The following is a 25,283-nucleotide window of genomic DNA, read 5'->3' on the forward strand; positions in this document are numbered from 1 at the left end:
AGGTAGTACCTCATTTGGAGGGCCTGACTACTCCTAGCTCTTCCCTTGTCTTAATTTTTGATTGATGAGCGTTACCGATGTCTTAATTTTTCAGTAAGCATCCGTTACTGTTTTAGTAGTTCAGTCCAATAGTAGTACTGGTACTACTTCATTTGGCAAGGGCACATAAATCAGAGATGTAAGTCTAGTTTGCATCTAGAAGAAGTTTGTTGTACGTAGTACTACATGTCACCGGCTCAACTCAAACAGGAAAAAAAATTGCTTATGATTGGCCAAAATAATCTACAACCAACTCAGCTGGAGGGGAAAGATCAAATTTAAATTGTCTGAAAGAATGTTTTGGCATGTTTTTTGTAATTTCCTGACGCATGATTAAGCATGGTCAAGTCTTGTTTGTCTGCAAACTAGACATTAGTTCAAATTCAACTCTTCAATCATCTTATAAACTGACAGAAGGTACAAGGGGGGTAGATGCACACTTTCTGAAGCAAAAGCACGCAACAAACAGTCAGAAGAGGACATGATTGCAAAGGATTTAGCCATTCTCGACATTAATCAGGTACTACAAAACACAGCCCTTAATGGCTTGCTCATCGAGGTAATGAAAGAGCCACTACAGACTAGGCAATTACAAGACCCAATCCCGCAAAAAAAATCAAAAGTCTCGTCATCTTCTCCCTGATTGTGGAGCTAGGCTATGGGGCGCCTACTCCTTGGCGGCGGCGGCCTTCTTCTTGGGGGACTTGGTGGCGGCCTTCTTCTTGGGCGACTTGGCCTCCTTCTCGGCGGCGGCGGACTTCTTGGGGAGCAGCACGGAGTTGATGTTGGGGATCACGCCGCCGTGGGCGATGGTCACGCCGGCGAGCAGCCTGCCGAGCTCCTGGTCGTTGCGGACGGCAAGAAGCAGGTGGCGCGGGATGATGCGCGTCTTCTTGTTGTCCTTGGCAGCGTTGCCTGCAAGCTCCAGGACCTGCGATTCAGAAGCCCACAGATGCAAAATCAGTTATCTGTCGAGCACGAGAAGAACAGAGCAGAACAGATGCTTGGGGACGGACAGGAAAGATGGGTACATACCTCGGCGGCGAGGTACTCGAGGACGGCGGCGAGGTAGACGGGGGCGCCGGAGCCGACGCGCTGTGCGTAGCGGCCCTTCTTCAGGTAGCGCCCGATGCGGCCGACGGGGAACTGGAGCCCGGCCTTGACGGAGCGGGTCACCGCCTTCTTCCTGTCGCCGCCCTTCCTTCCGGCCATCTTTCTCCTTCTCCGGCGAACTGGAAACTACTCGAGATGCGGGAGCGGCGGTGCTTGTTCGGATTTTGGAATGCTCTGACTTTGTGTGTTTGGACGGCGGCCAGAGCGCGGCTTTTATTGGAGGCAGGACCTTCGCCGGAGGGGGGAGCGATCCGCGTGACGTGGTGCGTCCACCGTTGGATCTTGGGGGAGCGGGCGGTGGAGATTGGTTTGGCTGGCGGCGATCCGTGGGAGGGTCCGATCGGCGAATCAGAGAGCAGGGATCTTGTTTTACCACTGGCACTTGGTTCTCTCTCTGCAGCATTGAGGACGGGGCACCGACCCGTTGGCTCCGGAGCTGATGTTGCTGACAGCCCATCCGAATTCAAGTCCCAACTTGAACGCGTGGTGCTCGTAGAGTTTCTTCTATAAATAAATCCCAACGAGGATTAGCCCTTGGGTTGGTTTCTTTTTTTTCTCTCTCTGCAGCATTTGTACATGATATTTTTTTTTCACATTTATCTTACATCCAATCAATTTTTCACTTGGAGAAATATGGTTATACATTACCTTCGTTCCCCAAACACAATAAAATAAATCCAGCAATCGCTACTTATGCAAATTGTTAAAAAAAATGTTATGCCGTAGTATTAGATTTATTTTTATCAATGTTTACATAAGTGGATGATAAAGTACATCGGTATCAAATGACACAATTCTGCAGTCCAACACTACCAAGACACAAACGAAAGTCAAAGATATATACTTTACACCGGCAAAACTCACCATGTACATAATACGTGGCGGAGCAACAAGAAGTTTTGTTTACGTCCAGAAAATACTCCCTCTGTTCTTAAATATTTATTTTTCTAAAAATTTCAAATGGACTATCACATACGGATGTATGTAGATATATTTTAGAGTGTAAATTCACTCATTTTGCTCATTTATTGAAATCTTTAAAAAAACAAATATTTAAGAACGGAAGGAGTACATGGGAGCATATTTTACTTGCTTCGTTTCTCCATGCTATAGGACATATTTGGTATCTTGCATCGATTTTTGTCCCCTGCATTTGTGACCCAGTTCAACCTGGCTAAGATACTACAGGCTTTACTTGCAAAAAAAAAGATACTACAGGCTTTAGGCCACATATTTGGTATCTTGCATCGATTTTTGCCCCTGCATTTGTGGCCAGTTCAACCTGGCTGAGATACTACAGGCTTTACTTGCAAAAAAAGAGATACTACAGGCTTTAGGCCATGTTGTGGAGCGCGTTTGCTTGTCGTGACATCACTATGTGCTTTCATGATAGTTTTACGAAAAAGGCTTTCGCCCCACTTTACATATAAAGCAATGACCAACAACACACCGGTACAAATGCACGCCACCACAACACACACACACCCAAGGCAAGATACATAGGCGCTGAGCGCAGCGATACCACCCCAGGCACTACAAGAGAAGCCGAGGCCTCGACCATGAACACGCCACCGCGAAGAGATGAAGCCGCATACGACGAACCGTGGGCTCCAAGGCGGCGCCTTCAGGAAGGAAACGACACCGGAGCGCTGTCACTGCCCGACCCGAGGGTCTGAATTTCCCCTGGAACAACACGACGGGCAATGATGACCGCGACGACGCCTTCAAGAAGGGAACGAGTTTCGCCGCCGCCGGTCTGTCCAAAGAAAGAACAGGTTTTCACCCCAGCCAAAATTCACCGCCACCGGACGCCACACCCCGCGACCATGCCGCCCCCACGACCATGGTCACCAGGCAGCACCAAGCCACGGGTTCTGCCCATGAGCACTGCGACACCACCATTAGGGCAGCCGCCCCGGCATCCAAGACCTCGACGCCACCTCACCCGCCACCCATCGCTTCCCCGACCAAAGAGATGAGTGGAAAGGCCCCGCCTTTAGCACTTTTGAGCTGCCCCAATGCCGAGACCCACTAGGCCGGCCAAAAATGGCCTCCATCGGCTCGTCCTGCTGTCGGGCGCGAGACGAGCTCGGTCCTGCTGTCGGACGCGAGACGAGTCGGTCCTGCTGCCGGGCGCGAGACGGGTCTGGTCCTGCTGCCGGGCGCGAGACGAGGTCGGTCCTGCTGCCGGGCGCGAGACGAGCGATGGACCGCAACCGGGAGAGGGCCAACCCTTTAATGAAGGTAGTGCCCGAACGACGAGGAGAGGAATCGAAGGTCAACGGGGGCGCTCATCGATGGACCGATGCCGAAGAAGTCCGATCGCCGCCGTGAAACATCCCCGACCACTGTCGTGAGCCACCACCACGCCGTGGTAGCCCACATCCACGCCAAGCATAGCCCGCGGCACCTGCCATCACCGGATCGACCGGGGGCCGGCAGGTCCACCACCACCAGGGAGCGCCACAGCAGGGGCGGCCACCAGAGCAAGCCACCACCTGCGGCGAGTCGGAGCCCCGCCACCACAAGGGCCCCGGTCACCCGAGCCGTAGCCGCGACAGATCTGGGCTGCGCCCAAACACGTCGCCGTCGGGAGCAGGGCACGCCCCCAGCTCGCACCAGCCACCCACGCCGCCGCCTGCAAGCCGCGCCCCCGTCGCCAGCCGCCCCACCCTGAGCCAGCGCCGCGCCGCCGCCCAACAAGGATGGCCCGCGCCATCCAGCGCCGCACGGGGGAGGAAGAGGCCTCGCCGCCGCTCGAGCTGGTTGGGCTTTGCCCGCCAGCACGCTGGGGCGGCGGCGAGGGGAGGGAGAAGCGAGGAGGGGACCGAGCCCCGCGGGCTAGGGTTTCCCTCCCCGGCGGCGCTCGCGGGAGTGGCTAGGGAGGGGAGGGGAGGGCAAAATCGACGTTATCACTTATCCATAATAGTTTTTGTTTTCTCAATATGTGGAATAACTAGAGTCACCTCATTGTTCATGTTGCTCAAACTTGTCTCAAACTCTACTAACTTTTTCTGATTATTCCTAAGTCACGCCTTGTCTTATCAAGAGTCCCTTGGAGTATTTTTAGCATTATTACTTATTGATTCCAAAGTAGGAATAACTTCACATAATTTCTCAAGTTTCTCGATGATAATGGCATTCTCACTTACCAAACATGATTTTTTTTCTTTTGATGGTGACCCAACTAGACCCTCTATTACATTAAAGGCATCCAAAGTATTAGTACCTAGAAATTTTTCTCATCAAAGAGTATCTAAAGCACATGTTTGAACCAAGCAGATAGAGTACAATGTAAAAGTTCCTTAGACGTAGAGTTGTTGCTTCATCATTTAATTCTTATCCTAAACCAAACTCCTTTTAAACTCTTTTCTCCCCTTTGTTTGAAAGTAAGGATTTTCATCTCCTGTGTGGCAAACTCGCCTATTTTCTCCATTAAAACTATTAGGAAAAAAATAACTACTCGCTGAAATTGTAAATCTTTTCTGTATTTTGATAACTTAGCAAAACTAAAAACACTAACATAGATAAAAAAAAGTTATAACTAGACAAGATAAATAACAAGAGAGATAATAAAAAGTGTGATACAACCTATTGCAGGAATATGTCTCCCTGGCAACAGTGCCAGAAAATGGTTGGCCTCTGCTAAAGGTGTAGTAGCTAGGCTACCCCGTATGGGAGTTTGCAGCAAGTGGTAAATGTTTTCCCTCGGTGAGAAACAAAGGTATCAATCCATGAAGATACAAGTGCTTACAATAGTTCGATGTCATGTAACTAGAATAAAAGGCCCCTTTGTGCCACCAAAGTCCTAATAAGGGCGGTATCAATCCTTGATAGTCTTGCCGGTTGAACAAGCCTATTAAGAGATCATGTGTCATAAATATTTTTTGTATTTTCGGAATAAAACACAAGTGGAAATAAACACCATATAAATGTTATCGGAAGGTGTTTCTTATGGTGGAAACTGGGCCGACGTTCATAGGTTCGTCAAGTGTAACTATCCAATGCATAAAAAGTGTGAACAATGACTTTCTCATGTATATGTAAGTGCAATATGGAACACTCGCGTTCATGCCAGACAATGTTGTGATAAACTGATAGTACATATATAGGCAGCACATCCAGACCTTCTCGTTCATCTTTTTTTCATGGGGGGGTGTTTAAGAAAAGGATCCTTCAACAGAAGGTCAAATCACATATTTACTTCAATTACATTAGTGGTAGCTTTAATGGTCCTTAAGAACGGCCTATCTAGTATAATAGGTGCAATGGGATACTGAGGAATATCAACTATAACGAGATCAATCATAACAAGGAAATCATTAATTTGAATGAATACCCCATCTTTAATCCCTAATACTTGTGTAAGGTAGAATTTTACATGTCCAACTTAATTTCACTAGTCAAAAGGACCAAGATTGAGGTTATCATAAATTATCCTAGGATAGTGGAAACACTGGCCTCTATACCACATAAAAGCATTGGACCTTGTTCAATTCAATTTCAATTTCTACAGTTGACTCAATCCTCAGATATACCCTCTTGTTTAGTAAGAAGCTTACCGTATAAGTTCTTCTCTTCAGCGTCTAGTTCACACACCTTTATTGCAACTTGATCAACGAAGTGTTTATACGCCTCATCATTTGATACCTCGAGTACTAAATGTTTGAGTGTAAGTCTACAATAGAGTATGATTGTTCGGGTATATGACTCTTATCAAGCTCCTCTGGAGAATCTTCGTTGTTTTTCATCATCTTGACACTCTCTAACAGATTGGGTTGCAGCTTTCCAGCGAACTTAGCTAGAATCACGGTTTGTCTCTATGCAATTTTAGCAACGTCTGCCTCCATGCTATGATGAGTTCTTTTCTCTAAAGCTCGCACATCGTTAGTGAGTCCAGAAATCTAAATGTGACAAGCTCAAGCGAATTATAGTGTTTTCAAAGACATGAGATACTTTTGAATAATTATTGTAAGTTACGTGGTCGCTAAGAAATGAGTGTTAACATCCCTCCCCCATGGTAGTTCTGGATTTGAAAATTAACATAGAACAAGCTCAATATAACCCCTTTTGGTGTAATAAAACTGCAACATGAGTTCCAACAATTGCATACAACATAAAAGCAGCAATTGAAGGCAAATATCTGCGAGTGTGCCAAATTTTGGACCTCGGCTAAAAAGCGCACAACACTGGAGATGATTTAACTCAAGCAAGGCAAACAAATGCCAAGCAGGATATATATAATTGTAACTTTTATAAGCCTCGGGATCAAGGTGCTTGCTTGCGTCATCTCTATTACATATAAGACTTGATGAATGTAAATTAATACAAATGGAGAACCGGAGCAACATTATTCACACGATAACCTGCAAAACAACCATCAAGAGATTATCAGTATCAGATAGTATATTCACTATCAGAAATTATATTATTTACAACTGCATCTCATGTATTTATGAAAAAGTCTAATTGATTTTTTCAAGGTTGTAGTACCATCAGAGAGACATTTTGTTGTGAAATATGACCAAAGTTCCTTTGAGAAGTACGCATGAACACACTCCACACATGTTCCAACTATCGAGTAATTCTACTTTAATAAAAAAATGCAAGTAATTTCTAGTATTACCTTCAATTCAGCTCAAAACATGAAGTAGCCTGATTCTTGCAAGCAAACATGCATACATGAAAAAATGCTATAAATCCAACGTCTATTTTTTAAGCCTGGCAAATCAAATGTCTTTGGGGCAAATTATGTTGTCACGAGGATGACAATTTCCTTTAGCAAGCATGAAAATTCCAATTGAACATGGCAATAATTTGTCATGCTTACCGAAGGAAATTGCCATTCTCGCGATAATGTCATTTACCATCTCGGGCGTTCAATTTGCCATGCTCCAAAATCTGTCATTTGATTTTTAGAGGAGCAAGACAGGAGCTTCAAGCCAACTTCAAATTATATTTAAAAAATCACCTCTCTCTATCACCGGATGACAAAGTAGCCAAGGCTCGGTCACCGAAGGCCTCATAGGTCCACACCCCATTGACACTTAACAGTAAGATTCAATACTACATATCAATCTACCCTTGTCACCACCATGTAACTTATTTTGATACATAGATTTTGAGAATGCTATACTTTTATATCACAAGTCAAACCTAAATGTCGCCTACATATACCATACCTGGCATGGACCCCACTTGCCCATCCCAACTATAGAATGGGGCAGTGTGCACCATAACCCTATAATGCCGGATATGGCATTAATGCAGGTGGATATAGTTGAACCACGATGGGAGAAGTTTTTAGTGTCCGAACCAACTGAAGACACATCCATGAAGCTCGGATAGTGCATAAATAAGTTGATCATTTGGCCGAAAAAGACATAATTCTCAAAGGGATGTCCTCTCCGCGAAGTTTGTCACATGGACAATATAGCGGCAAAGTTAGACAACCTTCTCGTTCATGTACTGAAGACCACGTCACGTTTGACGAGTTGCAAGATCTAGGCATTAATAGGAAATTGATGTCGTAGATCACTTTGAGCACACTGCCTTGAATGGTCCGTCCCCCTACCGTTGTTGATCTTTCTCAACGCAAGAAAAGAAGGAGATGCCAAATGGAGTGGGGGGGGGCAAGCAAGAAAAAAAAGCACTGTTGGCATCTAGGCCGATATTTCTTCAACAATGAAGCTAGGGTGTCACGCAAAGTACAGTAGAGGTGAGCCAATGCTCGACACGGAGGCCCTTTAGAACCTTGAGGGGGAGGGACTAACTCTGCATGGAGCGTACATGATTCAATGCAGTGATCCAAAGAGATACTGAGACAACTTACCGGTCTTGGTATCGCTGGTTTTCACTTCTATCGTGATTCTAAAGAAAATGAATTCAACATTGAGTACTAGGACTTGTGGTATTTATTTAACCTAGGAAAAACTAGAGTTGTCCATAGTCAGACCATGGAATCTTTTCCAAGCCAAAGAGGTCAAGCGCATTACGCAGATGTTGGTTTCATTGATTCATGCTTTTGCACCTGGCACGAGCGAAAAACACAAAGTGTGTTTCTGAGTACATTGCATGGGTGTGGGCAGCTCAGAAAGATAAATCATACATCATCAAGCCCCACAAATTCACGTAAGTATTTCAACCTAGTGAAAATTTATTTTTTATGCATACACGCATGTATAGTAAAGCCCTTTTGTCCCTCATGCAGAATTAACCATTGGATCCTTGTGGTTATCGTCCCCTCTTAGAACAAAGTGTTCTATGATGATACCATGAGAACCAAAGATGGTAATGGCCAGAAAAAATGGGACCTCAAAGATACCATGGACGCAATGGACTATGCGTTCTACTTGTTCAGGAACACCGACGGAGAAGACTATGCCCTTAAAGGTTGCTACTAGCTCAATCACCACCACTTCCCTGTTTTGCAACAGCCACCAGGAAGCGTCACGTCAAGTTTTACGTGTGTGTCGATTTGGATGAGTTAGTCGGTGAGTAGAATCCAGTAAAGAGTCATAGTGATTTAAAAAACAACATGGGCTTGATGCAACACAAATATGACACACCCAAAGACAATGTTTGCATTAGAGAGTTGATGGCTCATTTTAATTAACAATGAAGTGATGCACCCACCTAGTACGTTTTATCGTGGCCCTCTTCAAGTTTTAGACACACTAGCTATATCTAAGTCGCCAAAGGGACCATCTTCGGCCAAAGAGCCAGCTACTGTGAAGAAGCTATCTTCTTTGGCCAAACAGCCAGCTGCTACGAAGAAGCCATCTTCTTTGGCCAAACAGCCAGCTGCTGCCAAGAAGCCATCTTCTTTAACCAAAGAGTCAACTCCTGCAAATAAGCCATCTTCTTCGGCGAAGGAGCCATCCATTTGCAAACCCTGATCCCCATGGCGAAATTAGCAATAATCTTCCTCTAAGCTCGGAGACAGTGTATTGTGAAAACTTATACATGCATGTGATTTTATATATTCATCCTGTTTAGCTATGAAAGTGATATTTTTTTGTATATGGTATGCAAATATTTGTATGTATGCCTTGTATGGTGGAATGCACCAAGTTGGCTGGTAGAAGTGCAACATAGTATTATGCCAGCCCCAAGTAAAACATCACTGACCAATCTCGACGGGATGGACCGTCGGTGATGTATTTCTCATAAGACGCCTCGATGAAGTCAACGCTACTGGTTGGCCGGTCACTATTGTTCCTCGTCACTGATCGGTTAATTAAGTGGCCCGTCTGTGATAGAGCAGTCATCATTGACCCCAAGGCATTGACTGGTTGATACAAATTGGTCCGTCAGTGTTGTTCGGATATGTAGACTACCTCCGTCCGGGTTTATTAGTCCCCATTGTATTTCGTGCCAAATTTCGACCATAGATTAAACTAACAAAATGTTCACGCATGTCACCAAACATTATATTTTTGAAAACTATGTTCAAATACAAATCTAATAAAATAATTTTTCTTGACATGCATTAAAATTTTGTTAGTTAAATCTTTAGTCAAAATTTGGCACAAACTACAAAGGGACCTATAAACCAGGACGGAGGTAATAGTGTATTACATCTAAAATTAGCACTATATAAATAACTGAGAAGATTGCCCACAAAAAATAAAATAACTGAGAAGATAATTAATACAATTAATGAAGAAAATATTTACTAAAATTAATACAATTAATGGAGAAAATGACTAGCCAATTAATCAGATAATTAAACCTTCACTATAAAAGGACCCATTGGCATATCATATTTGCTCTCAATACGGAGATACAAGCCCCCAACGTTGTAATACAAGATCAGATAAAAACCAACAACTTTGTAATACAAGATGAGGGCTACACATGTTCTACTCCTAGTCCTTGCCCTCTTCATGCTATCCCCAGGTTATTGTTACTGTCACTATTATTTGGGTGGACAATTGATATCTGTCTGCACAACACTAAACCTAAGATAGGTGGGTGATATAAACGGGTTGTTAGTTCTCATGCATTCGACTGAATCCGCCTTGATCTGCTCTAGGATCCTTGCGGCGTGGGTTTAAAGTCTGTCTAAATCCAAAACTGCCCCCTAGCTAATTTGTGTTCTTCTCCTTTTGGTCTATCAAAAACATCACCGTGATTTTTATGCATCTGCAGATCTGGCGAAGGCTAAGCTGCACTGCACGGATTTCATCATAGTCAACCAGTGCGACGTGGACGAGATCACATGCCAACATTACTGCTACAGCCAGTTCAATGGAACCGGCAAGTGCATCCCCAACAAAGGATGCCAGTGTCATTTCTGCTATGCAACTCCACCCCAGCCATCGCCTGCTAGCAGCTCCTAGTCGTAGTTTTCTCTGTAATTTTCTGTTTCTTCAAGGTCAATGTACAACAGTTATGAACATGATTCGTTTCTAGTGCAACAACTATGGCGCCATAATTAATTACATGTACTGTGGCCTATACTGCCAAGTTATATGTTAATGCAATGTCTGTTTTGCTTTATATATAAATGTTCGTTATAGTCAAGGAGCGAGAATACATGCCATAATATATAGTCATGTTTGTTATAAATGTTTTGCTTTATGTATGGGTAAATGTTTGTTATATATAAGGGCAGAAAGCTATGTCAAGGACAGAGCACTTGCTGAAAATGAATAAACTCATATGTAAATTAGCCCCAGAAATTGATTTTCTGTTACTACTGGTTAGCTTCAGAATTGTGGAGGCAGCAAACATATATGTAGCTGAACTGAACCTGGATACAGTTAGCAGGCAATAATATAAACACTAGATCTTCTACACTGCATAAAGCGGAATAGTAGCTCGTGATGAATATATATAAAGCCCTTGGTCTTCGAGATGCGTTGATCTTTCATAACTGGATCGCATCCTAGCCGTCCGTCTCCCTGGTATCCGTCGAATTCTTAATTGAAGGTGTCGATTTCTTCAGGTGTGTTCAGAGACAGGAAGTTCAGAGAACTAGTGTAGTGTCCTGACAACTGAAGCTGAAACATTTGAGCACTCATTCGGTTTAACTGAAACTAAAACAGTCAAACATACGAGATAAAACCAAAGCATCAGGAAACAACATAATAGCATTATTAACGATCCGACTGTGCTTTAGGGCACCATGGTCTATTCTCCACCCCAAATCGTTTACCGACTACAAAGGACTGAAAGACATAAAAGGAAACAGCCATGAATCAAACACTTGATGCAATACTGAAGCGTCAATTGATTAAACCATATGATTAAACTGAATAGCAAGGAAGCTTTAACTCATCTGTTATCTGGTTTAACTGAAAGTGAACCAGTCAAACACTTGAGGCAAAAAACCAAAGCGTCAGAAAAGAACCAAATCCACAACAAGTACTTATATACGTATCATTTATCAGAGAATTGACATATAGTTTCATTGATCTACTCAAGTATGTATCAATCGGCACATTTGGCCACATCACTTGAACCATTCTGTTCTGTCAAAACAGAGTGAAGCAGAAAGGCTCGGCAGTTAAGCTGCCTTCTCCCAGAGTTCACAAGACATACAGCCACATTGGATTGAATGAAGTACCAAGAAAGTTGCCAGGGAATCCACCATCAGAACACACTCAGCAGTAACAGTGCTAATTAACATGAGACGAGAAGAGGAACGAGAAGATATAAGCTAGCTCTGCCCTGGCGGTGGCGGTGGCCGTGGCGGGCAGTTTGACGGCCGGTTTGCTAGCTCGGTGGTCGCCAGCTGCGCCGCCAGCCAATCCTGGAGCGCCTTCACACGGGCAGAGACCGCCGCCTGAACCTGCGCGTAGTCCAAAATAGGTCTCGCCGGCGCATCCAGATTAGCCAGGAGCTGCTGCTCACTGGTAGGGACTGCCACTGCCCCCGGAGGCGCACCGGCGGCGGCGAAGCTGGGCACGTTGCCGATCTGCGGTTGCTGCGGAGGCGCGCTGCCCAAGGGGTTGCAAGCCCTGCACGCATTGTTGTTGGTGCCGGAGGGGTGGCCGCAAGCCTCGCAGATGATGGAAAATGGATTGTTCAGAATGTTCTGTGCCACCAGCATCGCTGCATCCAGCGCTTCAAGCTCAGCCTGTAAAGAAGGCTGCTGCTCCCTTGCCCGTGAAGAAGGCTGCTGCTCCGGCGCCGCGCCGATCAGCCCGGAACTCCGAGGCACGTTGCCGGTCTGCGGTTGCTGCGGAGGCGCGTTGCCCAAGGGGTTGCAAACCCTGCACGCATTCTTGTTGGTGCCGGAGGGGTGGCCGCAAGCCTCGCAGATGATGGAAAATGGATTGTTCAAAATATTCTGCGCCACCAGTATCGCTGCATCGAACGCTTCAAGCTCAGCCCGTAAAGAGAGCTGCTGCTCCCTTGCCCGTGAAGAAGGCTGCTGCTGCTCCGGCGCCGCGCGGATCAGCCCGGAACTCCGAGGCACGTTGCCGATCTGCGCGTGCTGCGGAGGCCTGTTGCCGGTGAAGCGATTGCGGTAGCAATCCTGGCACAAGGGCACCGGGACTACAAGCCCCGTTGTTCTGTTCCGGAAAGGCCAAACCCACGGTGATGGAGTATAGCAAGAACGGCAGGCCCGCAGCGGCGCATCGGCTGCAAGAAAAAGAAAACAATGTCGGACGCGGGACGTCAACGAACCAAGAACCGCAGCGCACGAACCAGAGAGAAACAGTTTGGCGGCAAGATTTTCTTGGGAGGGAAGGGAACTCAGCGCTCACCTGGATTGCGAAACGGCGGCAAGATTATTGCCGGCGGCGGCGGCGCCCTCCACCCACCATCCCCTCGACCGCGAGCTGCTGCAAGAAACAGAGGCATCTGACAGGTGAAACAATCCAAGAAGCGGGCGTCAATCCAAGAAACGCGCTCGTCGCATGCTTTGGTTTCTTGGGCACCCACCTGCACCGAACTGGGAAGAGGGATCGGCAGGGAGGCCTACAGCGAAGGCTGGTGGAAGCGGCGGCAAATCGCCGTCTGCAGGCTGCTCCGAAGTCCCGGCAATGTCGCCGCTGGCTGTAGTCTCCTTCGGCGTTGCACGCGGCTGCTTAGTTGCCCGGTTGATGCCGTCGTCGGCGGCCTTCCGCTTGTCCTCCATCTCGCCCCGGTCGAACAGCTTTGCAAGAACCCAGACGAAGAGGAGGATTCTCAAGAAAGAAATCGATGGAAGCTACGAGAAAGAGAGGGGAAGGGAACTGTGAGAGGCTATATAGACGACGACCGGCAGAGCGTCTCCCGCTGCAACCGATTTCAACAAGCAAAGAGATTTCTTCCAGGTTGGTCGTCGGTTGGTTTTGGGGGGAACAACACGGGAGTAAGGAAGAGCCTCAGAAACGGGCCTAATGCAATTCGGATAGCCCAACCAAGGGCCCAAATCATCAATAGCCATTTCGATCGAGGAACAGAGAAGGTGTCGAATTCTTCAGAGAAGGTGTCGATTTCACCAGGTATGTTCAGAGACAGGAAGTTCAGAGAACTAGTGTCCTCACAACTGAAACTAGAAAATTTAAGCACTCATTCTTTTTTGTGTGTGGGGTAATTTGAGCACTCCTTGGGTTTATCTGAAACTAAACCAGTAAAATCAAAGCATCAAAAAACAACAAAATATTGTTCATTCGGTTTGGCCTATTCTCCATGCCAAATCATATTTACCGACGACAAAGGACTGAAAGACATAAAAGGAAACAAGTGTGTTGAAGGGATCATTGGCCATTGCATGCTATAAGATTTTACAATCATGGTCACATGTAATTAGCTTAAACTGAAACAGTAGCAACGAAGCACTAAACCAAAGTTTAACGAATGAATATCCAAGTGTGTTTCGTCTGTCCTTTGCCTTGGACGTTTTTTTTTTGCCTCAAAGAGTATTTGAATTAGCATGGGCATTTTATAATAGATACTGTTTGTAGAGTGCCTCTAATGAAGAACTGCACTTGACAATCGAGGCTATATAGAAGATAGAACATCTCCCGTCGGGCGAACCTATATCTTGCCTTCAATGAGTCTGGCTTCAGACTCGCTGAAGGGGTGAGCGAGCTGGGCCGGCCCACGAATGCAGGAGGACATAACCTTTTTTTCCTTTTTTTGATGTTTTCTGTTTTATTTTTTACTTTTACTTTGTACCTTTGATTATACTGTAAAATATTCTAAAAATATATATTACAAAAAACACTCTTCAAATTACTTTGAAAAATGTTTAACAAGTACTTTAAAAATATTGAACAAGTATTTGAAAAAATGTTGAGCATATATAAAAAACATGCTGAACAAGCATTTGGAAAATATTGAATAAATATTTGAAAATGTTGAACAAGTATTCAAAAAAATGTTAACAAGTATTTGAAAAAATGTTGATAATGTATATAAAAAATGTTGAACAAGTATTTGACAAATGTTGAACAAGTATTTGAAAAATGTTGGACAACTATTAGAAAAAAATGTTGATCATGTATATAAAAATTTAGAATGAAAAACAAAAAGAAACAAAAGAGAAACCAAAAAAAGACAAAATAAACCAAAGAAAAAGGAAAATGAAAAACACAACGAAACAAATGAAAAACCCCAGAGAAGAAAAAAATACTTGTATATAAAGTAATGAAGAAACAAAAGCAAAATAATGAAAAAACGGAGAAGAGAAAAGAAAAGAAAGAAAAGAAAACGAGAAAAACGGAGAAAACCGGCACATCTTGCTTCAAGTAGGCCGCGTCCTTTCAGTAATCACGAACTGTTGGGCAGGTGCACTGGCTATTCACGCTTCCTATGTTCGCGGCGATCAGGGATCGATCCGTGGTGCTCCCGTTTTCCCTTCTATTTTTCTTTAGACTCTTGAAAATGGACTAGCCCAATGACGACCACGACCAAGAAAACTTCGATGCGAGACTTAGTCCAAGGACACGCTTAATGCAGCAAAACGTTGCAACTGAATTCAAGATGCAAAGAAATTCAGAGGTCGACTGATTTGGGGGAGACAACAAGATGGTCAGAAATGGGCCTAATGCATTTCAGTTAGCGCAACAAATCATTCCCTGGGCCAGGCCCATCCTGCTAGTACTTTGTTGAAGGTACAAACTATTCCATTTTCTGTATCTAAAAAAAACTATTCCATTTTCTACAGAGTTTCACGTTTCCAAATAAAACTCTTGAAAATGGACTAGCCCAATATCAACCATGACCAAGAAAACTTCGATGCGAGACTTAGTCCAAGGACACGCTTAATGCAACAAAACGTTGCAACCGATTTTAAAACGCAAAGAAATTCAGAGGTCGGCTGATTTGGGGAGACAACAAGATGGTCAGAAATGGGCCTAATACATTTTGGTTAGCGCAACAAATCATTACCTGGGCCAGGCCCATCCTGCTAGTACTTTGTTGAAGGTACAAACTATACCATTTTCTGTGTCTAAAAAACCTATTCCATTTTCTACAAAGTTCCACGTTTCCGAATAAGACTCTTGAAAAATGGACTAGCCCAATAATGACCTCGACCAAGAAAACTTTGATGCGAGACTTAGTCCAAGGACACGCTTAATGCAACAAAATGTTGCAACCGATTTCAAGACGCAAAGAAATTCAGAGGCCGGATGATTTGGGGGAGACAACAAGATAGTCAGAAATGGGCCTAATGCATTTTGGTTAGCGCAACAAATCATTACCTGGGCCAGGCCCATCCTGCTAGTACTTTGTTGAAGGTACAAACTATTCCATTTTCTGTGTCTAAAAGAACTATTCCATTTTCTATAGAGTTCCACGTTTCCAAATAAAAATAAATGACACTGTAGTACTCTGTTGAAGGGGTACCCTATGCTATCGCATCATGGATTATTTATCCTGCTGTCAATCCTGGCGGTACAAAAGACAAGCATGATTCATTCAGAGTTCAAGCGCACTTGCAAGTTCCACCCGAAAATGGTAAAACTGCATAGCACCCGAAAACGATTTCTTTGGTGGTGATGAGCACGAAAGTGCTAGAGTTCGTGTTTTTCTTGATAGGGCTTGGTGCACGACATAACACATGTTATGTTGTATTTTTTTTGGATCAAACCTAATCGATGTGGTGGTTTTTGGATGAACTATCTGCATGTTTTAATTTGAATTATTTGATTGGATGAACTATATGTATGTTTATGGTTGATTTGTTGTGTATGTTGAATTTAAATCATGCAAATAATTGACGAAATACCATATGATTGTTTGAAATGTATGTTAAAAAGGATGGAAGAATTAGTCAAAAAGATTTTAAGGAGTTAAATATAGGGTTTGGTTAGGTTTGACCACAATTTATCTCCTTAAATCTAAAGGAGTTAAGTTTAGGAAGGCATATAAGGAGTTACTCCCTTTGTTACTATATGTACGGTGTATTTGTTTTTTGATAACAATGTAAGGTGCATTTCTTCTAATTCATCAAAAATTCAGCCCTCTAGAAAAAAGGAAAGTATCTCTCCCCTGATTGCGTGTATCTCTCCTCGTAAAGAAAAAAAAGAAAATATCTCTCTCCTGATTGTGTACATCTCTTACTTTTCTAACCTAAATGATTTACTTACCATTAATCAAGATTTAGCCAAGGTTAATTTTTTTCGTAACTTGTGTATAATTATGTGTCTTGGTCATCATGCCGAAAATTATACACCTTACATAAAGGAATGGAGGGAGTAAATTATAAGAGTTGACTAGAGATGCTCTTAGTGTTTGTTAATAAGATGGCATATTGGGTAGTTTCAAAGGAACTCCGCGGAGAGAGGGCTATGGTGGGTGAAGTGGAGCAGGTGAAGCAACCATTTCTCCGCTCCGGTAAAATGAACTAGATGCTACTCCAGCTCCAATCCACTAAGGAATTGAAGTTGAGGTGTTTGAAACAACTCTACTGAAATCATGGAGCGGAGCAATCCAAAACCTACCCTCAGTCTGACAAGAACCAACCAGGAGCATATCCTATATGTGAAGGTCGACAGTGTTACTGGATTGGCGGATCTAGGGCTTGTTTGGTTTGAGTCCCGGCCGGGGTGCCTGAAAAAAGCCAACGCCCGGAACGAGCCTGAGAGCGCCTGTGGTTTATGCCTGGTCAGGCTGGCCTACGAGAATAACGTTTGGTTGATGCCCTGGCCTGGAAAAGCATTAGAGAATATTTTATAGGACCAACAGTACGCATAGCTGTGGAGCTCACTGGCCCAGCTGAATATTTTAACACCAACCCATTGCCAGGCACCCACCAGGCTTGTGAAATCGGTGGCCTGGCCTCAGGCTAATGGTGGCGCCTGGATTGACCCAGGCTAATGATGACGACATGCTTTTTCAGGTCAGGCATGTTGTCAAATACTCAGGATACCATCCAAACAAGTCCCAGGCAGGTTTCAGGCACGTTTGTGGTCAAGCACAAGTTCGCCAGGAAGGCAACCAAACCGACCCCTAGTTTGTTAAACTGACTCAACAACCAGGGCTCTGGGGCACTAGTCCTTAAGGGCGCGTGCACGAAGAATTCTCGGCAGTAATGGACAAGGTCATGCCGGCTCCGGCAAGCGGCGCGGGAGCGACTCGTTCTGGCGGTAGTGGTGGTTTGATGGTCCAAGAACCTTTATGTAATTTTTATTATGTCTGGGATGCTTTGTACTTTTGGTGAACTATTTTAAAAAAAGACTCCGAATTCAATTGACTGTGATAGACCTTCATAACCGTTTGCCCTAAATGTTCAAAGTATGGTTGGTAGAATGGTAGAAACTTATGTCTACTCATATATTTCCAGTAGCTAGTCCAAATAGATGTTGGTTTATCAAGGTTCCATGAAAACATGATGCAGACAATACACTAGGATCATTTTATTTCTTCTATCTATCACCGATTCATCATGAGGTAGCACACCATAAAGACTTGCAAAAAAAATATAAACACAAAGACACACATATGCGCGAGATCTATTAAGCAGTGACGGCGATCTTCATGCCTTGCTGGCAGTGACCCGGACGGCTGCAGATGAAGAACGCTTTGCCTCCGCGGACGAGCTGGATGTGGTCATTGCCGGAGGTGTAGGTCCTCGACGGGCCCGAGACCCTGCATGAGTTGTAGTCGCCTTCTCCCACCTGCACCACGTTGTGCATACTCGGGTTGTACTTGAACACTGCGTGCATTAGTTAAAACAAGAATACAGATCAGAACACAATATATACATCGAGAACAACCAATCACTTGATCTTTAGAGTTCTCACCAAGCACGTCGCCGGACTGGATGTGCTTGCCACGCTCCCATCCGGAGACGCCGAAGCTCCATCCCTTGTTGTCACCAACGGTCCACTCCTTGGCATGGACGACGGTGGTTGCGTAGCAAACGGCTAGAAGCAGCACCAAAAGGGTGGGTACCATGGTTCCCCGTGCCATCGATGGTGTTGCTCTTGACTTCTTGTTGCTACCGAAGATCAGAAGAACCAAAAATAATAATGAAATAGTGGTCGGTTCCTCAAGTGATGGCTTGCGTTCAATCTCCTTCTCATATGATATATATAGGTGATCAGCTAAAATCATTGTTTTAATGTGCTCAAATAATGAGAATCTTGCCTTAAATGAGACAAATCAACAATTGTGATATGCAACATTAGGTAGTATATGCTACCAAATCCTCCAACTTATATAATCTGATCTTGGATTAATGGAAATGAACGAGGATGCATTTATTTCCTACTTTCAACATTTAGTAAATATTTCTTTTTCCTGGATGCTTTAGTTGTATATCAGATATTTATAGATACTAGTATTAGATGATATAATTGTAATAAGAAAATTTCAAAATACAAAATTATTTTTTATAAGGAGAAGTCCCTAATATTGACTTTTCAACCATAGCTGCTAAAGCGATTGGAGGCCATGATTTGCGATTGTTTAGTCTCAAATAATTTGAAATAGACAGGAATATTTTTAAAGGGAGTTTAAATGAATTTCAGAAGTTGTAAAATTTAATGCATTATGTTCATATAAGAATTTTAGGCTAGGTTAATTTGGAACAATTGAAAAAGAAAAGAGCCCCAATTGGTTAACGAAGCAGTAAAGCTGGCGAGATCCAGAAGGATCAAATTGAGAGGAAAATTTGTGAGACTTACCAAGAACTTGTAGCCACTTGGGACGGAGACAATGACCTCAAAAGACGCCCTCCACGAAAACTCTGCAACTACTCCTGATCAACGAAATTAGCCCTAAACTAACCATCCCGGCACAAACTGGAATGACCTACTGATAACTCACAAGTATAGGGGATCGTGATAGTCTTCAAGGATAGTGTTTTACCCAAATTTATTGATTCGACACAAGGGGAGCCAAAGAATATTTATTAGCCTTAGCAGTTGAGTTGTCAATTCAACCACACCTGGGAAATTATATTTCTGCAGCAAAGTGTTTAGTAACACAGTAGTTTGATATTTTTGATAGTAGTTGTAAGAGTAGCAATAGTAACAGTAACCGTAACAATAGTAGTTTGTGATGATTTTAAGAACATGAGCAATCACTGGTACATTGAGGTGCTATACAAACGGTTTTAACCCCTTTTCGCGACGACGTTTGGAACCGTCACCTAGTGAGTGTGGACGATTAGGGGGTCCTTCCCACACGACCCAGAAATCATCGGGGATATGCCCTCCTGGCACACACGCTCGACAAAATGAGGTCATGTGCGACCGGCGAGCGAGCAAATACGGTTATACGTACAGTAATGCTAAAAAATAATTATACAGGCGAAATCATTTCCGGTCGTAAGTACATCCCACACAGTCAGTCCCTGCGACACGTTCCGTTCATATATACATCCCACACAGTCGCTGCAAGGAAAACGTTTCTGTTCGTAGGTACATCACACACAATTTTACCCGTTAAATCGTTTGTGATAGCGTTTCCATCGCACAAAATACTAAAAAAATTATCATTTGCATTATTGAATGCATCACACACGGTGCGTAGAAGAAACTGTGTGGCAAAGACTGCCCATCACACACAGTTTTTATGCGGTAACGTTTGCGCAAGGTGGCCTAACTCAAACAGTTTTGAAGAGAATGTCGTGTGTGATTGTTCATCGATCCAACACAGGTTATTCCTAGAAATTTTGTGCGTTGCCTTAAGTCATCGGCCACGGTATTTTCTCAATAACCATTTGCAATAGCAAGAACCAATTAGCAGGATAATTTCCCTATTATTAATAATCCATTTATTAATCTAATTGACATTCATATTAAACACATAATATATTTCATTCCCATATTACGGAAGCATGATTGTATAATTGAAATACATCAGAGTACAACATGATATAGCTTCAGCACTCAGCTACCCCATTACACAATTGCACCAGCACCAAGTTTCACATGACCTTTTGAAATTAGCATCTTAGACGATACATAGATAGATGCATCTTATCGGGAAAACTGCTGAAGCGGAAGGCGAATATTAAGCCTTCATTGATGTTGAAGGTCTTTGCAAATTTAGGCCAGTGCCTGTGGATGATTGACCATCCATCCTTCGTCCTCTTCAGGAACACTTCAATATTGAACCATGGGTGTTGTATGAAAACCTTCCTCGCCTCCTGACCATAGAGGTGGTTTGAGAGGTAATCATTAGTGAACTGCTTTGGAAAGGCCTGAAAACAAGGATGTGCATAAATATCTTCTCTATATTGGAAATGGGGCAAAGGAATAAAAAAAGGCAAGATATAATAGTTAGTACCATCTTGTAGTGAACTGATGTCTTCTTCATTGTACAGACAAAGATCTTGTTGTTTTTTGTCGCCAATTTCTTTATCCTAACAATCTTTCTGAGTTTCTTGACTTGATTGATATTAATGGACAACTCATTTCCCCATATGCAAAAAGGGTCGAATAGTGGGTCAAAACCTCTGACAGCAGGACCTACATGTGCAAAACCAAATTGTTAAAAACCTAAGTATTAGAATGGTTCATGCAGTTGCACAATAATGTGTTATTAGACAACGGACCATGCACGTGCTAACCTATATTGTAAACCTCAGTGCTTCCCATTGTTTCCCTGCAACACATATAAGATAGTTAGTCATCAGGTTAAGTAAGGGTTCGCATGCTATCAGTAAAATATGTTGATGAAAAATAAGCACATTGCAGATTCATCAGATTAATTCAAGCCACATGAAAACCCATTTATCCAAACCAAGCATTATTAAGAACTAGGAAATATAGCACTTGTATATGTTTATTATGTATTAAGTGTAGCTATTTTTGATTTATTCCTCACATGCACAACAATACAAAATTCCACTCACGACAATTGGACATCACATTGTAGAATTGAACCAAGCAGTTAACTAAACACCAAAGCAAATGAACCCAACATTAACTGAGCACCACATTGCACAATATAACATACTCCTAATAAAAGATCAGACAGTTAATAGAACCAAGCATGCTTAACAACTTGGAAATATAGCAATTGTATTTGTTTATCATGTATTTAGTACAGCCAAATTCGATTTACTTCTCACATGGTATACAATAACAGAATGCACCCACAACTATTGAACATCGCATTGCAGAATTGAACCAAACAGTTAACTAAACACCACAACACAAATGAACCAAACGTTAACTGAGCACCACATTGCACAATGTATAACCAAACCAAGCATGCTTGACAAATTGGAAATATTGCAATTGTATTTGTTTCTCATGTATTTAGTACAGCCAAATTCGATTTACTTCTCACATGGTATATAATAACAGAATGCACCCACAACTATTGAACATCGCATTGCAGAATTGAACCAAACAGTTAACTAAACGCCACAACACAAATGAACCAAACGTTAACTGAGCACCACATTGCACAATGTATAACCAAACCAAGCATGCTTGACAACTTGGAAATATAGCAATTGTCTTCGTTTCTCATGTATTTTGTAAACATAAATTTGATTTATTTCTCACATGGAAGACAATACAAAATTGCAGCCTCAAGAATTGAACATCACATTTATAGAACTGAACCAAACAGTTACCTGAAGACGACAACTAATTAATCAAACATTTAATAAGTGAGCACCACACTGCACGACATATAGAACATATACACAGGAGCAACAGATTGCATGGTAAAATTAGATAGCACAATTCACTAAAATTTGTTAAGGAAAGGCAGGAGCAGCACACGCAACGGGTAAACTAATCATGCTTAATTGGCATAGCTAGCAAATGGCAAGGTGCTCCTCCAAGATCTGGGGGTCGGCACAAATGGTAGCCATCACGACCTCATCCGCTCGTGCGGCCACGATTTTGCTTCTCCGCTGCCAAATGCTCCTTGAGCTCCTGGCTATACTGCATGCACCATGGCTTGGGGAGGCGCTTATTTGGTGGATGGGTCGGTGATTTGGGTGGAAGGTATCACGCTGCTGTCGGGGCATGTGGGCTGGGGAAGGAGGAGGAGGATGGGGGTCTGGTGTGGATTACCTGCCTAGATAGACGAGGCCGAGCAACATGAAGGAGGGTCGCCGGCGACGGGGGCGGTGCTGCAAGCAAGGAGTGAAAGTTTCAACTTGGAAAGGAAGGCGAAAACATGGGAAATGTGGCTTTTGGTAAGGGGAAGGGGGCGGAGAGGTAGATATTTCCGCGGAAGCCGAAAATTTGGAATCGCTTCAGCGAAAAACTGGCGCGCAAAGTGTCATCAGACACGGTCCCCTATTCAGAACTGTGTATGATATGTCAACATCACAAACGGTTCAGATAGCTTAACCCGTGTGCGATGAGTTCGAACGTCAAATTTTTTGGTTCCAATTTCCCTGGTTACAGTGCTCATCCACGTCATTGCATAATTTGGGTACACAAAGGAGACTACAGCACACCCACACTTCTTAATCAAGCAATTGCAGCAATTAAATAGAGCTAGCTGGCCTAAACATTACTCTAACAAATTAAAGACCGGTGCTCTTAATTAAACAAAACAAAGAGTACTACTACGGCTGGTGCTCGTCGATCTCCACCGCCTCCTCCATGTCCAGATCGCGCCCGACGATCTCCTGGGGAAGGAGCTCCATGTCATCCATCGCACCATATCCGGCAAGCATCTCGCCATCTGCGTCCGCCATCTCTTTGGAAAAGGCCGCCACGAGCTGGGCATGGGCGGCCGCGATCTGGGCTTGAATGGGCTCCGTCGTTGCAAGGTATGCGTCAGAGGAACGGACGGCTGCTCGAACGCTCTCGGTGATTGCCAACTCTTCGGCCGTGGGTTGCCGACCGTTGTCGGAGAAGCTTCATTCGATTTGTGCGGTGACCGCCATGAGCTGGGCGTGGGCGGCCTCGACATGGTCGTGGGCGGTCTCCATCAGGGGTAAGGCTGCCACTATGGAACGGACAGCTGCTGTGCTGCTCTCGCCAACTGCTATCCCCGAGGCAGATGTTGCTGCCGCCACCTGAGAAGCAACAACAACCATTTGGGCTGCCATGACCGCCCGGTCGCAGATTGCGGTCGCGCTCATGCACCTTGTTAGCACGCGCATGGCGGCTGCGGCCGCACTCTCGCCAGAGTGGGCCGCCGAAGTTGCCCTCACGACACGGGCCCACGTCCCCATCTTTCACCGGCGACGATTGAACAATGAAATGATATTTGGGGAGCGAGCTAGTGTGCTTGAGATGCCAGCTGTGGACTGTATCCGTGCATCTTCTCGCGTAAGCCATAGGCGTACTATACACCATGCTCCATGATATTTTGTACTGCATCTCACACGGTTGGTGATAATAAACTGTGTGGGATCTACTTGATTTTTAATTTTGATTTGAATTACATAATGGGGTCACAGCGGCAATGGACGGTGTTTGAATTGCTAGACCTTTTATCTGCAGTGAACATGCAACTATATGTGTGTCGTAAAAAAATTGGAATTGTTCAGGGTTCCTTTGGACATTTTTATACGATAACTTGGTTTTCTAGGCATTTCAGGTGCACAATTCAAAATTAAACCACATGATCCAGTCCATAAAAACGGGTTGCAAAATCAAATGTTTGTCCTTGGTTGCAAGCTTAGGTCACATGCAAGAAATGAGAATGAATGTCAAACACCTTGACACTGTCGCTCAGCCGCTAACATTGAGATACATGCTTTTAACATTCTAGTAAATCGAAAACTCGTCTGAAATTCCTGAAACTTGACATGATATCATGGAACGGAAGCGACATGCTGTGGTAAAAATATTGCCCCATTTGGGGCAGGTGTGGGTATAAGCTTCTCGCAAACCAGAGCTTCTCTCACAACAAGCCTGATGGTTTCAGTACGGTACATGCCACCTTGGGGAACGAAATGATATATGTTGCCTCTTCTTACTTCAAAATGTTTCTCGTGTCAACATAGAACAACACGAGTGTTGTGTCAATTTTTGGGATTTTTTGGGGTTTGTTTTGACATTTTTATGCATTAATTGTGTTTTCAATGCATTTATGAGCATAATTCAAATTTGAACTACATGCACATGCACTAATGCATAGAAATTGGTTGAAAATTCAAATCTGTGTCCTTGGTTGCATGCTTAGGTCCCATGCAAGAAATGGGAATGAATGTCAAACACCCTGCCACCATCACTCGGCCACAAACATTGAGATTCCTGGTTCTTAAATTCTAGTAAATCAAAACTCGTCTGAAATTCATGAAACTTGGCATGCTATCATGGAGCGGCATCAACATGCCGTGGTCAAAATATTATCCCATTAATATTATCCCATTTGGGGCAGGTTTGGGGATATGCTTATCACAAACCAAAGGCTCTCACAACAAGCCTGATGGTTTCGGTAGGGTACGTCCCACCTTTGGGGACGAAACGATATCCGCTGCCTCTTATTTCTTTCAAAATTTTTCTAGTGTCAACATAGAACAATAGGAGTGTTGTGTCAATTTTTGGGATTCTCCGAGGTTCGTTTGGACATTTTTATGCATTAATTGTGTTTTCAATGCATTTATGAGCACAATTCAAATTTGAACTACGTGCACATGCTCTAATGCATATAAATTGGTTGAAAATCAAATTTGTGTCCTTGGTTGCATACTTAGGTCCCATGCAAGAAATGGGAATGAATGTCAAACACCTTGCCACCGTCACTCGGCCGCAAACATTGAGATTCCTGGTTTTAAATTCTAGTAAATCCAAAACTCGTCTGAA

The 25,283-nt window shown here is 43.7% G+C and overlaps 3 protein-coding genes across 4 annotated transcripts; all 3 read right to left on the reverse strand.

The window, feature by feature from the left end:
• Nucleotides 1–521: 521 nt before the first annotated feature.
• LOC123113876 (histone H2A.1-like) lies at nucleotides 522–1,342 on the reverse strand. The gene is made up of 2 exons (XM_044535200.1): nucleotides 1,075–1,342; nucleotides 522–970 (listed from the first exon to the last, which is right to left on the reverse strand). The coding sequence occupies exons 1-2, from the start codon at nucleotides 1,249–1,251 to the stop codon at nucleotides 707–709; spliced, it is 441 nt and encodes a 146-aa protein (XP_044391135.1). The 5' UTR covers nucleotides 1,252–1,342; the 3' UTR covers nucleotides 522–706.
• Nucleotides 1,343–11,633: 10,291 nt separating this feature from the next.
• LOC123117373 (uncharacterized) lies at nucleotides 11,634–13,358 on the reverse strand. Of its 2 annotated transcripts, none has more exons than XM_044538142.1 (3): nucleotides 13,051–13,358; nucleotides 12,873–12,947; nucleotides 11,634–12,747 (listed from the first exon to the last, which is right to left on the reverse strand). In XM_044538142.1, the coding sequence occupies exons 1-3, from the start codon at nucleotides 13,244–13,246 to the stop codon at nucleotides 11,819–11,821; spliced, it is 1,200 nt and encodes a 399-aa protein (XP_044394077.1). In that variant the 5' UTR covers nucleotides 13,247–13,358; the 3' UTR covers nucleotides 11,634–11,818. The 2 variants fall into 2 exon arrangements, with proteins under 2 accessions (XP_044394077.1, XP_044394076.1); XM_044538141.1 differs by having other exon boundaries at nucleotides 12,873–12,950.
• A 4,530-nt stretch (nucleotides 13,359–17,888) lies between these two features.
• On the reverse strand, nucleotides 17,889–18,599 carry LOC123117374 (basic blue protein-like). The gene is made up of 2 exons (XM_044538143.1): nucleotides 18,345–18,599; nucleotides 17,889–18,256 (listed from the first exon to the last, which is right to left on the reverse strand). The coding sequence occupies exons 1-2, from the start codon at nucleotides 18,511–18,513 to the stop codon at nucleotides 18,057–18,059; spliced, it is 369 nt and encodes a 122-aa protein (XP_044394078.1). The 5' UTR covers nucleotides 18,514–18,599; the 3' UTR covers nucleotides 17,889–18,056.
• Between the last annotated feature and the right edge of the window lie 6,684 nt (nucleotides 18,600–25,283).

This window comes from Triticum aestivum, chromosome 5B, assembly GCF_018294505.1.
Source record: "Triticum aestivum cultivar Chinese Spring chromosome 5B, IWGSC CS RefSeq v2.1, whole genome shotgun sequence".
NCBI lineage: Eukaryota > Viridiplantae > Streptophyta > Magnoliopsida > Poales > Poaceae > Triticum > Triticum aestivum.